We start from the raw sequence: 17,590 nt of genomic DNA on the forward strand, positions 1-17,590 counted from the left end.
CGATCTGTAACCAAGCAGGTTATTTTTACTAGATCTCTCTTACAGTTCTTCAGTAGGAAGTGTCCTCTTGTAGTTATAGAAGAAATGATGAATCACAGTGAAATTAGAGCTCCTATTACACAACCTCAGAGACTGATTGCATATTTGATTTCAAACTTCCACATCATTTGTCTTGCCGAGGACACATGCGGGTATAATCCACGTATTACATTTTCTGGGAACCAAACATGGACAGATAAACAGGATTTGTAGAGGAAAAAAAATGAATGTGACAGTTGTATTAGCTTAGGCTAAAGTGATATGTGGCTTGTTTGCTTTACTATGGTTGTTTATCAAAACATTCTGTGATTTGAATCTGTCAAAAAGCTATTAATTTTCCCATATGCAATAAATAATAAAATAGGAGAGTTAAATAAGAGGTCATCCACTATGAATGATGATGTCAGGTCACCATCAGGTGCATGGAGATCTACTCGTGTTAGCATGACAAACAGTGCAATCAGTGGGACGATAGTAATGAAAGGAAGTATGCCAGAGCAATTATGTACTTAAAGCCTTCTGAAAATCACACCTGAGAGCAGCTTTAAAGTGAATCGCTCACTTCAAAGATGATCGCTCACAATCAGTTTTTTGTTTGCCTCGGCACTCATGTCCAGCCTTAGCTAGTTAGTTGCTAAGATATTCTGACTTTGCTATTGACACATATTGAGCACAACAGAGGTACAGACATTTTGGAAAATTAGCTTATTTGCAATTTTGCAGAAAGTTAGATGAGAGGATTGATACCACTCTCATACTTGTCTACTTAATACAGTATAACCTACAGCTATGTTGCCTTAGATTAGCATAGAGAATTTAACAAGATAAATGAGATGTACTGACACCACTGAAATGTTTATATGCTGAAGATGAAGCTACACACAGCAGGCAGTCTGTCTAAGTTACATGTTATGCTTCATTTGTTTAATCCATGGAGAAAAGACAACACAATGTAGTCAGTTTATGTTATGGACTATTTCTTGTTCGGGTGCAGTTACTTCCTGGAGTGGTCTCCGCTGGTTGCAGTGTCACGTTGTCCTGGATTCCTCTTAATGAACTGTTGCATTTCACACTCTGATTACACTTGAGGCCTAAAATATGAAGTACTTGCTAGAGGCTAAACTTACTTCGGGCAGACTAAACAAGAGTGGCTGTAAGCTTCTACAAGATGATCTTAGATCCTTAGATCCTACGAGCTGAACACTGCACTGAAAACTGGATCAACACATTGCCTGTGTATTGTGGAACGAACAGGGGGAGGCTTGCTTGAGAACCACACTTTTGCTGAGGAGACATTAGAAGTTTTGCGATACACATCATTCATGTAGTAACGAATAAAAGGGCACATGCTGACTGCACTGCTGTTTTCAGGGAGAAACCTCGACACCGTCACCCCACCCTCTCTGTCTCCCTCGGGCCATGGCCTCTGAAAATCAGTGAGTAAGGCATTGTTTGCATAGTGGCTGGTCGGCAGACACGCCACCAAAGCTCACAAACAGTTGCTCTGTCCTCCAAATGCGAGCTCTGTGTGACACACAGCATTCCAGTGCATCAAGTGTGCACACAGTGCAGAAGGGGAGGACGTAACCACTTAGGTAGAAGGGACTCAGGGGTGTAAAGGTGGGCTACTGTCTCAGCATCAGTCACAGGTTTAACATTTTGACTGAAGGGAGAGAGCACAAATCAATATCTTCACGCAGTATCTTGTTTTCCATCACCTACGATGACCCAGTAACAGATCACCAGCCCTCTGCCCTTAATATACCAAATCAAATTAACCAAACCTGAGCCACATTAGGTTTTATTTATTTTAGTTTGCAGTCAAGATCAGAATATTACCAAGAATGCCAAGAATTCCTCAGGCCTCAGACTTATCTTTACAAGGCTCACAAAGAGTTGGGAGCTGATATGAGGACTGAGAAAACTTTTTTTCTCCTCGTAAAAACTTCATGTGCAACTGAGAAAGCTGTGACCCGTTTGTCTTCACTCTCACATCAAACATTGTAGATCACAACACCCTCACCGACTTCAGCTTTAGTCCACAAAGCGCAAGAACTTTTTCATGAACCAAAGGAGGAATAAAATGAACGCAAAACATAAAACTGCTTTTATTTGATTAGTTTACTCTGTCCTTTTGAGTGTTACTGAGAGGCCACTGTCACATTAATACAGAATTTCGATGATTCAAACCTTTTTGGCAAACATCTGTTTGAACCACTGCTGTTTTAGTGAAACATTAAGCTGATATTTTACCTCCCAGTCTATGAATTTAAACTGTCAGCATAAGCACCATCACCATTCAGTGTTAAAATCCACCATCAGTGGATACTGACTCTGACTGGACCATAAGCTACATTCTCTTATGTGAGTCTGACATGGTCTTTGCAGAAAGATGTATAGTAACCATATTAAAATCCTTAACATGGCACCTATTCTTTCTTATTGCAAATTCCAGATGAGACGAATATGCAAATATTTTTCATTTCGCAAGTTTAACTACTGCACATAAGATGGCTCCTATGTCGCTGCATAGTATATTTTGTTTGTTAGAGCCAGTGTGAATTTTTGAAAAAATCTGCCTTAAGTCTGACATATACTTTAAAATTCAAAACTATGACTGTGGCCAGGCAGCGCTTTGAGCTAAATGCTAACGTCGATGTGCTAACAGACTCACAATGACAGTGCTGACATGTTTAGCAGATATAATGTTTACCACGTTTTCCGTCTTCAAGCAACATAATTTGTGGCCTTTACGTCATTATCACGGAAGGAAAACAACAGTTTGAAAACAAGCAGGTTTACAATCTCAGTGTTTTTAATGTGTTACGGCAAGAAAAGCACGAGTCACACATCTCATTAACCCCGATTTACCCAAACTTTCAGAAAAATATATACCATCATTTATTTCTGCAGTTTATAAAATGTATGTAATATCTCATAGGGTACCTGCTTCTCTGGATTTTATTAAGTGGGGAGTACCTACCCATAAATATATAAACCCTGTTATCTTAAGCCCTGTCACCTTCCTGCTGCTGGAAATTAAAAAAAAAAAAAAGATTAAACAATATGGGTTCAATATGGGTCATGCATGTTAAGCAGGTTTTTGCGTTATCTTTAGACATCTGTGGACCAGATTCATCATGCAGGGAAAATGAGACCTTTGAATGTGTTATTCAGATTTTAACAATAATTTCTGATGCAGTGAACGTGTATCCAGGTCACCTTTACATTTGAGCAATATGTCATGCTCAGTCAGTGGTGAAGACCATACAGTACCTCATTAAATTCAATCAGCATGGTAGAGCAGCGCAGCAGTGCACCACAACGAAGGTGTCACATTTACAGAGTTCATAATTCAAACATCCTCACACTTTTGTTTTCTACACCAGCATTGACTAAACGGCCTCCTGGCAATGGTTTAAAGAAAACTGCATTAAAATAAGGAGCACAAAGGAATAAATAGCTGAATCACTATAACCTTTTCCACTAAAAACAAACAATTAAGTCTCACGTAATTATTTTGTTGTTTTGTGGTAAAATGAGAAACAGTTCATCATTGTGGAATATGTTCAGGGAATAGTTTGGGACACGTGCTTTCAGATGAGAAGACTGATTGATGACAGTCATAGTGAACATCTCCTCTCTCTGCAAGAGAGCAAGCGTATTTCCCAGCTATCCTTCATGCATGGGTGAAGTTATGAAAGGTAGTTTTGAATATTTGAGAAAAAAAAAAAGAAGAAGAAACAATGAGTCAGGCACACAATTTGAACAGGAAATTTGATACCCATCACTCTGAGTTGGACCAACATGAATCTGGCGGTAGCATACTGAAAAGTTGAAAAATGCTACATTAGAAACCAAATGGTTCAGAAGGCACGCTATTCATGTGTAGACTTGAAAATAAAAAAAATAAGTCCATTTAGTAAGTGTCCTGGAGCTTTTCATATGGTCTGTAGATGTATACATTTTTCTGAGCATTTTAAAGAAGTCGAATGACAACTGGGCAACATCCACTAATGTGACAGTCAAAAGCTCCAGAGAACCTATTAAATGGACCTCATGATGAGACCGTGTTTTCATTTGTTGTTTCCAAGGTCAACAGTGAGCTTTAAATTCTCAACTATATAGCAAAGTTTATCTGGATAGAATTTCCAATATTTAGCCGTGAATTATACAGTGTGCTTATATTCACTTGATAAATTTGATTCTTAAATATTGCCGTTAAGCAACTGCACTGCAGACCTGATGGGCATCGCCTTATTTAAAGTCAGTGAGTTCAAGTTCTAAATGCATTTACTGGATAAAGCTAAAGCAGATACAACACAGTGTGAAAGGAGGAGGAGGATTTATGTAACGTGAGGGATGTTAAAGGCACACTACGCAGGATTTATCGGCTGCTGTTTGTAAACACCCCATTCAAAGGTGCAGTAGTTCAAAGGTAGTTGATTGTTCTTTCTCGTTCCCACGTCGTCAAATACGGACACTTTGGGTTAGTTGGTTGTTGAGTCTGGAAATGAGACATCACCATCTCCAGAATCATTAATGTCCAAAACACAGCGAAATACTAAGAAATAAAGAAAATAAAAGCACAGGGCAGAATCTCTGCAGAAACAGACATAGTTTTATATGCTGCTTTATATTGTTTTTTAGGGAAATCCTGCATTGTATACCTTTAAGGAGAATTGATTTAATTACAATGATGACAATTATTATAATTATAATAATTATTATTATAATTACAATTCTACATAATTATACTCAATAATTATAATTACATAATTAGAATTATTGATTTAATATGTTCATAAAATACAACTGCCCTCTAACACTGTGTCTTAAATTGAATTCTAACAAATGCAGTGCATTATGCTTTGGTAAGAAGACTAAATTTTCTGCAAATGCAGGCTACAGCAATGTGCAACTTCTGCTGTTACAACCTGCCAATAAAAATGCATGGCAGTATTACAAAGAGCAAATTTTCTGATTATGTAACAACACAGGCAAGAGTGAGATAAAGTAAGACTCAAGATGCATGCTCTAGTTACACATTAAGGACCACAGTAAGCAGTGTGTTACTAAGCTGTCCTTTAGATTGTTGAGACAGAGATGTCACAGAGTGTTATGAAACCCTCAGCTGCCAACACACTCACTGGAGCGCTCAACTTTGGACCCTCTGTGTGTAAAGCATCATGGAATGAGTCAAAATGTGTCCTTGTTTGCTGGTAGGTGACATTTTACTGTGAGGCTGGGGGACTCAATATTGTGCAGTGTCAACCCTACTACAATGCTCTTTTCCCTTAACTATATTAATTGAATACTTCAACATTATGAGTAGGAATGTGTGTAAAAACATGGGAAGTCTCTGCATATATGTGGCTATGGCTTATTTTCATCTCAAGTGCAAGACTATTCTAGATAAGAAGATACATATACCTGCTAGCAGCATTAGCTAACGCGCTACAGTGAGAACTGGGCTGCGATTTCTCAAATGTCAATCCATCCTCAGCTTCTTGTGTCCACTGTGCTCCATAGACGGTGTCCCATTTGCATGTCCATTTGTTGATACAGGAGAGCCGTTCATGTGCTCCTTCTGTCGAGAAGGGCTGCGCTTCTTGTAAGTCTTGTGTGGGGAAAAAGAGAGGCGGAGAGAGTACATAAAGTCTATATGAGAACAAATAGATAACATTTCATTTGCAATATGGAGAATAACACTGGCTCAATTCTTCATTTTTCAACACGGGCCTCCTGCAGCTCTCCTTCATAAACAGGTCACAAATATGAAGTTTAATTTAAAAAATGATTAGTTGTTTTCTAAAACAGCAGGACATTGTAGTTCTTCTCTGTCATTACTGAAACAGGAGTAAAAGACAGCATTTGTTGAGAACTACCAGCCGCGGATTAATAGACATTTGATGTTCTACTGGGAACAGGTATCGACATCCATAACTTCCTCAACATTTTTTTAGACCCTGGTGCTACAGATTTTTTGAATCCAGGTGTCGTCTGAATAAGTGATTGACTGCATTGCAGTCTGCAGCTGTTTTTATCAAATTCATCATAACGTGCAAAATTTATGTCTGTGGTAAAAATGAAGATTGTGAAACTTAAATGTTTCTTGCACCCGAATAATCGCAATTGTGACCTAAAAGCGCTTGAAGCTTTCAGCATAATGAGTAATTACATTTATGTGATTTGACAAATTACAAAATGTGGATATATTTTGTTATGCACTACAATGCACCGATCTAAGCATGGGAAACCTCTGTGACTCCCCTGGCCCAAAATCACAGATAGCAGGGGTGCAAATATATGATATTTTAATTCATTCAATTCAATAATGATAATAAATAATAATAATAATTAAACATTTTTTAAGTTCATTTATCGTGAGGCCTCAGGTTGGCTCGCGGTCTGTGACTTTAAGCTTCACTAAGCCCATGCATTAAGACACCACTGTTTACATCAGCAGGACGGGGTATCTGGGATTGACTCATATGAAACAACAGTGCCCATGTTCATCATAACGAAGGAACACGTCACAACGTGGCTCATTGTCGTGTTTTTAACAGGATTTGCACACCAGTATGGCCTGCAGGAATGAGACATATCAAAGTTCAGATACACAGAGAACACTTGTTATTCAGATCAATCTGCTGTCGGTTTTAGTCTTTCAATGTGATTAACTGACGATAAGAAACATCACCAGACTCATCCTTTAAACTCATTCAAATACAACTTACCTGAAAGTAGAAGTTTAAGAAAAAGATCATGAGTGTGATCGTGTAGCCTATTTGTAAGTACAGCCATCCCACGGGGACGCCACACGGCCATATGGCTGCACACATCGTCTGACACATGGTTAAAAAGAACTGGATCTGCGGAGGAAACACGACATACACACACACACATACACATGCAGACACATGCTAGAGTGAGAAGGTGACCCAGAGAGGCTATAGAAACATCATATTGATTCAGGGCCCAAAATATCTTATGGACAGTAAAAGTGTCTGCACTGCGTTAAAGCTGAAGAAGCAGCTGATGAAAATAGTCCAAGAACAGTCATCACATACAAACCAAAGACTGACAACAAACTTTAATTTAACTTACAAACAACTAACTTACTTTAAAAAGTATATTTACTCAAGTGCAGGGTATTTGTATTTTACTTGAGTATTTCTATTTCATGCTACTTCATATTTCCACTTCTTATTTCACAGTAAAATAAATGTAACATAACGGACATAATTCTTTTTAAAAAACTATTTCCTGTTCAAAAACGATTTGTATTTTTATACTTACCAGGTCACAATAATTACAAATATCTAGGAAAAATTACAAATTTCTACCCCCCCCCCCCCAAAAAAAAAGCTTGGGTCTCAGGAAGTTAATTATATTTTGTAAATTTACTTAAGTAACCTTTTGAGTTCAGGACTTGTACGCTGTGATATTACTACTTTTACTTAATATCTGAATACTTCTTCCACCACTGGAAGGAAACTACAGGATGAACCCACCATCTGTAACTGTGTGATGTACTTCTTCCACCAAAGGTATGGTCGAATGCCCGGGATGGCTGAGAGGCCGTAGTACGAATACATCACGACGTGGACGAAGCTGTTTATGGCGGCACCGAAGTATGCTGACAAGACACAGAAGAGAGTCGTGAAAAGTGATTCATCTACAGCAAACTATAACTGTCAGTAAACATGGCCAGCGATTGACTGGCATTCAGGACTGCAGTGATCACACAGGGAATAACAAACATTTCATTAGTCTGCTCTGTTTGGAACAGTTACTACAGAGTCCCAGTAAAATCAACAGAAGCCATTAACAGTATTGTAATACAGAAATAATACAGTTAGCATCTGATAAATAATCCAACATATTTATGGATCAGAAATGTGATATCATAGTTAAGTCAATGGGAAAGAGTGCATTAAAAAATGATGTTACACAGTGCAGCAACGTCCACTTTGTGTCCTTTAAGGCTTTGTGAGGAAAGCAGGCTGTTTTCAAGGGCTAATGGGTTTAACGCCGGAGCACCTGAATTATTTAGCTCGCTGTGAGGCCGAGCAGTTGTAACTGGAAAGATGTGAGTCACTGGAGGGCGAAGTTGTGTTAAATCACTCACAGTGGCCACAGGGTTGCCAGTTCATAACGAACCACCAGATATTCAGCATGGTAGCGTGGTGGTAGACATGAAGAAATGAGATCTGGTGATTATTCTTTCGCAGTATGAAGAAAAAGGTGTCCATGAACTCGATGAGCTTAGAGAAGTAGTACCACCACAGGACATTCATGATCTGAGGTGCAACACAGAAAAACAAAAGTTCTTAAACACATAAAGGGGGAAAACTTCCTGAAGATATAATAAAGACATAAAAATGCAGTGCAAAAGTTCATCCAATATCCACACACACAGAAACACCCCTTTATCATACGAGGTGATGAGGAGATCCGTGGTGAAAGTTCAGTATGAACCATAAAGCAATTCAACTATCTGATGCAGTGACACATTGATAAATCTTTTTATTTAATAATCACTGCAGACCTTCAAAGCCATGCAGATTTCACTCGGAGAACTGTTTTCACCTCCACCGCAGAGTTCAGCAGGGACACTGAGGAGTCATCACGATGACATGAGTCGGATTAAATTGACTACCTGCTCATCTGCTGGGATTTACAGACATTTGCCCATAGAACTAAGAGAGATTCCAAAGATAAAACTAGCTAGCTATCTAGCTGTCCTACAGTAACTGGTACTGACACATTTCCTGCACTGTTTTTTTATATCTAGTAAACGAAAGGGGAATCATGAACTTTGAAATGAGATGATGCTAAAGATGTGGTCAAATGAAAATCAAATCACCAGCAATAAACACAGAGAAGGCTGCAGGGTGCACACCTGACCCACCTTGTTATCCGCTTCCTCTGCACTGTGTGAGTTCTGGCAGTAGAAGTTGTAGCCACCATACCACACTGCAGTAACAAGCTGAAGAAAAAGCCATTAAGAATGAATGATGACTGGTGAGTGGATATTGCACCAAATCCACGAATAAGTAAGCTACACACACACCACAATGCACAAATGTAAAAGTAAAACTCAAAAGATATGATGCTGTAAAATGTGACCGTCGTTACAGAGTGATGAACACATGCACAGACAGACAGCAAGACACATGACTAGATTTGATCCTTTCTGGTGTCAGCAATCGTTGGTTGCTGAAGTTGGTTTTAAGTTAATGTTGAAATATTATGGATGAAAAGTGTTGTTAGGTTAATTCCTTTTTGAAATACACAATATTTACAATCTAAGTCTTGACACCTGTGCAAAAATCACAAAGGACATAACCCGGCTCTGCTTTCGTAGGCTGAGTAGCACTGCCTGTGACAAGAAGATGTGTCTGTATGTGTGAAATTGGCATTGCTTTAAAGAATAAACATTCGGATTCACGTATATGCTGTGGTCTAATGCTGATTCACCAAATCAATACAGATCCGCTGTCTTTGTCAGCTGCTGTAAAATACTGCACTAATAAACCTCTGAGCCAAGAAACTGCCTGCAATTAACAACAGAATGAAGCTTGGTTTTTAAACATCGAGTATTTTATCACGTGCACGCAGACGTTAGCTCCCCGCTGACCTGATATACCTCCTCGATTCGTTTCCCAGTCCTACAGTAGCAAGAGTCAGTCTATAAACGAACAAAATGAATCGCTATCAGTTTCAATCAGTGTTTAATGTGATGGACCTCTGTGCCCTGGAAAACTGACAAGAACTAAACTGCTATGGACTTTGATTCACATCAGGTGACATTGATTTTGGACTGCTCACCCCATGGCCGGGGAACAGTCAGAGTACAGCATGTTAATGAATCTCTATGCCAACAGTCCACTGGGGCCTTATGCAATGCAGACACAAAGACAAGAAACTTGCTGGATGGAGAAGAGAGTACAGATACTTTATACTGTTAGCTCCTTGTGTTCACATGTACACAAAACAAGATACTGTCATTCTGAGGAAGTCTGAGCCCTATCACTACAGCAATAAAAAAACGGCAACATGAAACAACAGAATATGCCTCCTTGCCAAATAATGATGCAATTACAGGTTTGTTGCCATCACTGCATCTATGAATTTCACTTATTTAGTCAGCTGTTTATGAAAAGCAGTTTTTCGGCAAACAATAAGGGGCTGTGCTGATGTCCGACGTCTGTGAGGGCATGAGGGATGTGACGGCTGAAACAATGAGTCTGTCAGCGTCCAGCTGTGTCCCTCTCACTCCCTGACGGCGTCGTCTCTTATAGCAGCTTTCAGTAGCCGCAGACCCTTGTCTAATCAGAGTCAAGTGTTAAAAGATGCAGGTAAATATTTTTTTGGTAAATACGCTCAGTTGCTTTCTTGCTGAGAGTTAGATGAAAAGACTGATGCCACTCTCATACCTGTCCACTAAACATGAAGCTACTGTAGACCTCAGTGATCTCACTGTGGTCAGATAACACAATGCTCATCGGTGCTCATCCCTGAAGTGCTTTATAGGTGATTAATAATCAGTTCTGCAGTCTATAATTAACCAGTGTAGACTGGCCAACACTGGTGTAATATGTGGTCTTTGCATGGAATAAACATGTTCTTTTGTAAGCTATAGAGGTGCTGGCATTAGGATTTTTTTGCCTTGGCAGAGCCACACTATGTTTCTCCTTCCATTCAGTCTTAATGTTAAGATAAGCTAAGTTAACTAGATGCAGGCTGTAACTTTATTTAACATATACAAGAGAACGGTCTCAATCTTCTCATCTAACTGATGAGAAAGCAATTAAACATATTTTCTAAAATGTGAAAGTGTTTCTTTGATTAAACATACATATGTTTGGTCATATTCGCACATTAGAATCTGAAGTGAGCAAGCAGCTCTGGTTCAGGTCAGTTTCCTCTTTGTTCTTTGATAATCTCAAGTGTGACGTTGCAGTCACTGCTTTGGCCTACTTCAACACATCTCTGCCAAGAGCAGACTGCTTACCTCATAGAACATGTAGAAAGACAAGAGTGTGAGGCCCAGATTGTAGAACACCAGGAGGCCTCTGCACGAGTACGGCTGTCTGTATTTCATGTACTTGGGCCCCATCCACACAATCAGAAGGTATATGACTGTAAGTGCAAAGGTTGGTGGGTAGTTGTCGAGCAGCAGCCATCCCCGCACCCGCTGATCTGAAATATAGAGATAAACGGGAGGCCGATAATGTGACCTCAATGGTAGCAGCAGATGAACTTGAAAAGTGACAAGCAGCAGTGCACACTGAGGAATGTTTTCTCAACACCTAGAAAGGTCAAGAAGGTAAAAAACACCCTGCAGAATTCTTGTGCTAATCCATACACTGCATACAGCATCTAAGGAAGGATTTGGGTCAGTGGGTTTAGGTGAAGTTTACCATCACTGCTTCCCTCACTTCCCTACATGTTAACTGTAGTAAAGTGCTAATCTCATGTGGTAATTGCAGCATTTACAGCAGTCTGGTGGAAAGCTAGATGACAATATAAACTTGACTTACCTCTGGGACCAATCCATGTCTCTAACTGAGCGTTAAGTTTAAGATTGAAGGTCTCCATTTGTCACCTAAAAACAGAGCAACATTAGCATTTGTGATGTTTCTGATGAATGTAAGTGCAATATACACTCTCGGTTGTAGCATATTTTGGTTTCATTGACCATATGTAAAAATGTGTAACACGAGAACTCCCCAAAGTAAAGCCAAGGGATCTTGACTGCCCCTTGTGGCTGGCTCCAGTACAGGTTATAAACCCCTCCCTCCCCCTCCATGTTAGCAGAGGGGACATACTCTGCATTCGACCAAGCTGATGAGTTGGAATTTCGACTTCGAGGGCGTTCTATTTGTCCCTTCCAGCTTTGGAAGTTGGAAAACAACTTGGAAAACGACTTACGAGTACAAATCAAAAGCAGCAATAGACCAAACTAAAAACTCACAGTACATGTCAAATAATTTATTCCCATAGACTGTTTCTTTCATTTTAGGCTTTACTTAACCTGCTGATGTTTGCTCAAGTGTTTTTGATAAGCTTGGTTTTAATTTGTTATTTGATGTTACAAAAAAATGTGGGGGGAAATGTTGACAGCTTAGCTCTGCTTGTGACTGGGTCATACAAGTGTATGGTCAAGAACTCAATGCAACCGCTCCACCGCACAATCGTTACTGCACAGACATCAGTGCAAGATGGTAACACTTGTATCTGGGATGTTTTGGCTTCACTTTTGGCCAATAGGAGGAAGTGGGGATGCATCATGAGTAACTAGTTTCAAGCTGTAAAACCAAAACAGTGAACTAAAACAATGCCCAGTAGAGCTGAGGTGAACTGAAGCGTGGAGTGATAAGTGTTTGTAAGTTTGTCAGTACGAGTGGCATAATTTACATTGCACATGTTAATGTGACCCATTGTTGTACGATGATATTGAGTGATCATAACGTAAAAAATGCAAAGTAAAAAATGAAAACAAAAGTTGTCAATCTGATACACATATTAAAACCACATTAAGACATGAACTGAAATTATAATCGTATTTCTTACCACAGATGCTCACCAGTCAGTACTCTGGTATTTGTTAAGACTTACCATCTATACACTCATTTGTGTTTTTGTCTCTTTGTGCTCCAGCCTGTCCACCCGCACTATGTAATACATCCCTTACTTCATTAACTGATAACTTTTACATCCCCATGGTTTCACAAAACAGATCAAATGTGTCCACTCTGATACTGAAAACAAGAAGCCAGGAATCTGGAGCAGAGACAATAACCACATCTCTATTCAGGCATGACTGGTGTATAGCGATTCTCTGACTACTAGGTTGTTGAAGATAATGTGAGTGTCAAAACGTACAGATTTATTACTGCTAATGTGCTCCGTTTATTAATTAATACAGATTCTTGTCTGGCCCAGACAGCACTGCTAGATTTACTTTGACAGTGTAGCAGACCTCAGAGCTTTACTCCCTACTAATGTATCATCAAAGTGCAGGAAGTGTTTTGACCGATATTTAAGCACGGACAGCCATTTTTGGACACCATTTCAATCATATTTCGACACTTTATAACTGCAGAACAACTGCCATCTACTGAAGAAAAAGACGGCCCAAATAAAGTTGTGACAAGATTATTCACAAATGCAAAGAAAAAGCTGTACAAATCTCTGTATACCAACGTGATAGCTGAGGTGTTTGCACAGTCCTGCAGAAGTTCATACTGTTCGCAAGACCCTACTGTATCACTTCAGACTTTGCACAAATGCATCCTAGCAGTCACATGGATCTTAGTATGTCAGTGTTCTGTTTCTATTGTATCCAAGGTTTACATTCAGTTCAGTCCGATAGAGTCACAGACTGTCACACCACTGGACACTGTCTACACCTGCATTTACAGACAAAACACAAGATAAAATATGGACTATAGTCTGCTCTTTGTCTTCCTTCCATAATCCCTCCTCATGTGTGATGTGGTGGCTCTTGCGTTATACATGACAGAGTGAACCTCTGTACATTATACATCAAATTTAGCATTCATCCCCCTTGTAAACATGCAAAATATATTCCAGTCCACCAAACACTGCATGTAATGGTGAACATATTACTAATAATTGCATTTGTCCATCATCACTTGTGAAAATATGGCTTATTGTGATCCGCCCAGCACAGTAATATCCGTGCTCTGATTATAAGAGATGCATTAGGCTGCACCAAACCACAATAATCTGCCAGGCCTTAATCAGAGCATGATGAGCCACAACAGGAGGGCAGGGTAGCAGCCGGTCAGAGAGTCTTTGCTAGCTAGAAGCAGCAAATTAAGTCAATCTGTCAATTAATTTTCTGTATTTTTAGCATCCTTCATCCTTGTCTGTTTTAAATTTTTCAATTTCCTGCATCTTGTCAATTAATGGCCTATATCTACTTCTATAATGCTCTTGTGTTTGATTTCTAGGTTCTGATTTTAACTGATTGTTAAGCACTTTGGGAACCTGTTTTTTAAAAGGTGCTTTATAAATAAAGTTGTTATTATTATTAAATACAATAAAACAACCAGGAGGGGCTGCATCTACCTAAAACGTGGATGCATCATCTGGACTCACAGAGCAGTTTCATCACTATAGGTGAATACTTCAATATAGTGTAAAGGGTTTGGGCTGGGCAATATGACAGTATGTCCAACAATATGAGCTACAATCAAAAGATTTTGTAGCTCTAATCTCTGATTGTAATAAACCATTGTGTGCAATGTTTCAAGTCAGATGAAGGATTTCTTTATTTTCATGTTGGAGTTTTGTATCAGTGTGATGATGGGCCTATTTGTTCTTTCAATTTCAAGTTTTTAAAAACAGACATACATCGCTGTAGATTAAACTACTAAAGTATTTAAAATGAGCTTAGCCTTAAACATCTACCGCACTGAGACAGACAATATTTTACTGCAAAATGACTACTCTAAATTTTGATACTTTTAGACATGTTTTGCTCATAATACTTACATATTTTTGCTTAAGTAAGTATTTGAATGCAGAACTTCACTTGTAGTGCTGTATTTTCACAGTGTGGTATTAGTACTTTTACTTAAGCAAAGGATCTGAAAACTTAATTTGAAATGAAATTTGGGACCACATGATATTTTAACTGTAAATATATTGGCAATGACAATGTCTGGTAATATTCTTTAAATAGTGCAACTATGTGTATTGCACTTGTATGGTGAGTACACAACTGTGTAGATCAGTACTGCGAATAACTGTACAGTGAATCTATACAGACGGGTAGAAAAGACATAATGCTAGTATAGTATAATGTATGGTATCACGTGGCCAACATCACAGTGTACGGACATATATGAAATGGCTCTACATACCGGAAGTGTCCCAAAAATAACACTTTTTGGATCCCACCATTCAGACATGCTAAATTGCAAAAATCGAGCCAGGAGTCAAGTTTCTACAGGAAGACCACCAAGAAGTTTGTCACGGTACTGACAGCTAGGCTATCAATCATACACAGAGTTAAATAATTAGGCCTCGAGTCTATATAAATATACTGCAGCAATCATCCGCGTGTGTCTTTAAAGTAATATTTCATGTGATGGTCATGACATATCGCTAATGCCTGACAAATACTGTACCCTGCTAAATCCGCGTCCTGTCGCTGATTTGCGCCACAGTAATATAGATATAAAAGTATTTTTTTTTCTATCGGGGTCACACGTGAAACGTAAACTACCCTTTCCGCGCCGTAGTCCACGGTCTCCGGTTCAACTGAGAGATGTGCGCGCTGTGCTGATGACGGCGCTTATCTCATTACATCATTCTCTAATTTCATAAGTCAAACTCACACACACACGAATCAGTGAGAATCATTTAAAAAAAAGAAAAGGGGGGAAAAAAATAGTAATGTCGCATCTTGCCGATCGCATCCAGGCTAAACAGAGGCAGCCTAAAGGTCACCGCTTCAGCATCACCCAAACTCATCGCTCATACAGACGCCATGCGCGCTCCAGCATTTTTGTTTAAAATAAAAATTGAGAGGAAGGCTTACCAAAAAGTCACCTAGCCGCCCGGTCGCGTTAGATAGGCAGCGAAATGATGTGTGCGGATGAAGAGATGCAGCTGTGTGCCTGCTTACCTTTTAAAGGGAGAGAAAACGACTGTGTAACCTTGGCTGGCTGGCTGGCTGGCCCGTCTGAGCACAATGTGCAGCCTTGTCGCTCAGTGGAAAATAGTGGGAGGAACTCACAGACTGGCCCAATGCCCCGCAGGAGAGTTGCAGCCAGGAGGTGACCCGGTGTGTTGCAACGAGACACACACACACACACATAATCAGGAAGATGTCATCGGGGATATCTCTGATGTGATTGCAGTTTAATGGCGTGATTTTCCTGTTAATTGTTAACCCGGGTTACTAAGCGAAAACATAGGCCGACGTAACATGTTTTTTTTTCCAATTTATCTCCACATATAAATTACGTAAATTGTACTAACTTCGTAGAAAACTTATATTTGCAGACATTAAAGCAACACGTGTCTTCTGTGTGCATAAAAGAGAAAACACTGTGGCAATGGCGGAGGAAGTGTTCAGACCCTTCAAAATAAAAGTGGCAACATATCATACTGTAAAGATAGCAAGTAAAGATCCTGCACTGAAGAAATGTTTCTGAAGTAAAAGTATACAGGCAAATATTCGCCGGTATATTTTAGCTATTATATTATTATGTAATACTGATACCTTGGAGACAGTGCATCCCTTCCAAACGATGACTTTATTATGTCAGGCCGACACAACAGTTTCCCTAGTGGGTCTGACATTTGTATAATGTTTAAGTGTGATATGGATATAAAGCCAGAGTAAACTGTGGATATTAGCAGAGTGCAAACCAATTGCCAGAAGCTCTGTGACTGACCCACTAAATCTGAAGGTTGTGTTCAGACATGAGATTAAGATGGTTTGGACTTAAAAAAAATTTAACTCGTCCAGTTTGGTTAATGACTAAACAGACCGAAACAGCCTCGGCTGTACTGATTGTAATGCTAATTAGCAAACGTTAGCATAATGACATGCTAAACTAAGATGGTGATTCTAGTAAACAGTATACCTGAGCATAATGTCAGCATTGTCATTGTGAGCATGTTTGCATAACAGATGTGGTTAGCATACTGAAGTTAGCATTTATCTCAAATTAAAGCTACCCACACTCTTTATGGGGGACTTGAGGGTCTCAGAAGAAGAAAACATTAAATTATAATGGGAAATTGTGCAGATCAGTGCGGTGATGAGGTGAAACAGCTGGAGTTAAGATATTGAGCTAAAAGACACTGACGCCCTGTAGAGCTGAGGGGAACTGCAGAATCAGATGGTAGTTCTCTGTGGGTTTGTCACTGTAAGCACAACTTTTCATATAGCTGTGATCACTTGTCAATACACAAATACTGATTTGTGCAGCTTAAGCTTAATTAATATGTTTAAAAGAGAGTTTGATTAGTCATCATAAAGGCAGATCCGGGAAATTACGTACAGGTTGTGTTTTGACAATAACATGTAAAACACCTTGTCAGTATCCATAATGATTACAGTATCAAGTCTGCATCTTTGAGAAGTGAATAGCTAGCAAAAATAAATCTAAAAAAAGGTAAGACTCCACAGGAACATTGCAGTACCACTGATGGCCACTGTCCTCTTTGGAAACAACATTCAAAAAAATCAACTTTTCTCTCCAGTCATTTCAATCTCAGATGTTGATTTAATCTCTGTTAATGACAGCACTAGCAGCGATTTTGAAAAATTACCTCCTTAAGATATTCTGAAGATTACTTCAGTGATTTAGCATAGCAGGCAGCACGGTGGTGCAGTGGTTTGCACTGTCACCTCATAGCAAGAGGGTTCCAGGTTCGAATCCCGGCCTGGGCCCTTCTATGTGAAGTTTACATGTTCTCCCTGTGCCTGCGTGGGTTTTCTCCTCCCACAATACCAAAAACATGCACATTAGGTTAATTGGCTACTCTAAAT

General features: G+C 39.3%; 1 protein-coding gene across 2 annotated transcripts; it reads right to left on the reverse strand.

The window, feature by feature from the left end:
- Positions 1-2,832: 2,832 nt before the first annotated feature.
- On the reverse strand, positions 2,833-15,849 carry elovl5 (ELOVL fatty acid elongase 5). 2 transcript variants are annotated; one of them, XM_046402960.1, is made up of 8 exons: positions 15,713-15,849; positions 11,592-11,656; positions 11,063-11,250; positions 8,957-9,034; positions 8,174-8,345; positions 7,557-7,681; positions 6,780-6,914; positions 2,833-5,659 (listed from the first exon to the last, which is right to left on the reverse strand). In XM_046402960.1, exons 2-8 carry the CDS (start codon positions 11,647-11,649, stop codon positions 5,531-5,533), a joined length of 885 nt encoding a protein of 294 aa, XP_046258916.1. In that variant the 5' UTR covers positions 11,650-11,656; positions 15,713-15,849; the 3' UTR covers positions 2,833-5,530. The 2 variants fall into 2 exon arrangements, with proteins under 2 accessions (XP_046258916.1, XP_046258917.1); XM_046402961.1 differs by having other exon boundaries at positions 15,626-15,720.
- Positions 15,850-17,590: the final 1,741 nt, after the last annotated feature.

Source organism: Scatophagus argus, chromosome 10, assembly GCF_020382885.2.
Source record: "Scatophagus argus isolate fScaArg1 chromosome 10, fScaArg1.pri, whole genome shotgun sequence".
Classification (NCBI taxonomy): Eukaryota; Metazoa; Chordata; class Actinopteri; family Scatophagidae; genus Scatophagus; species Scatophagus argus.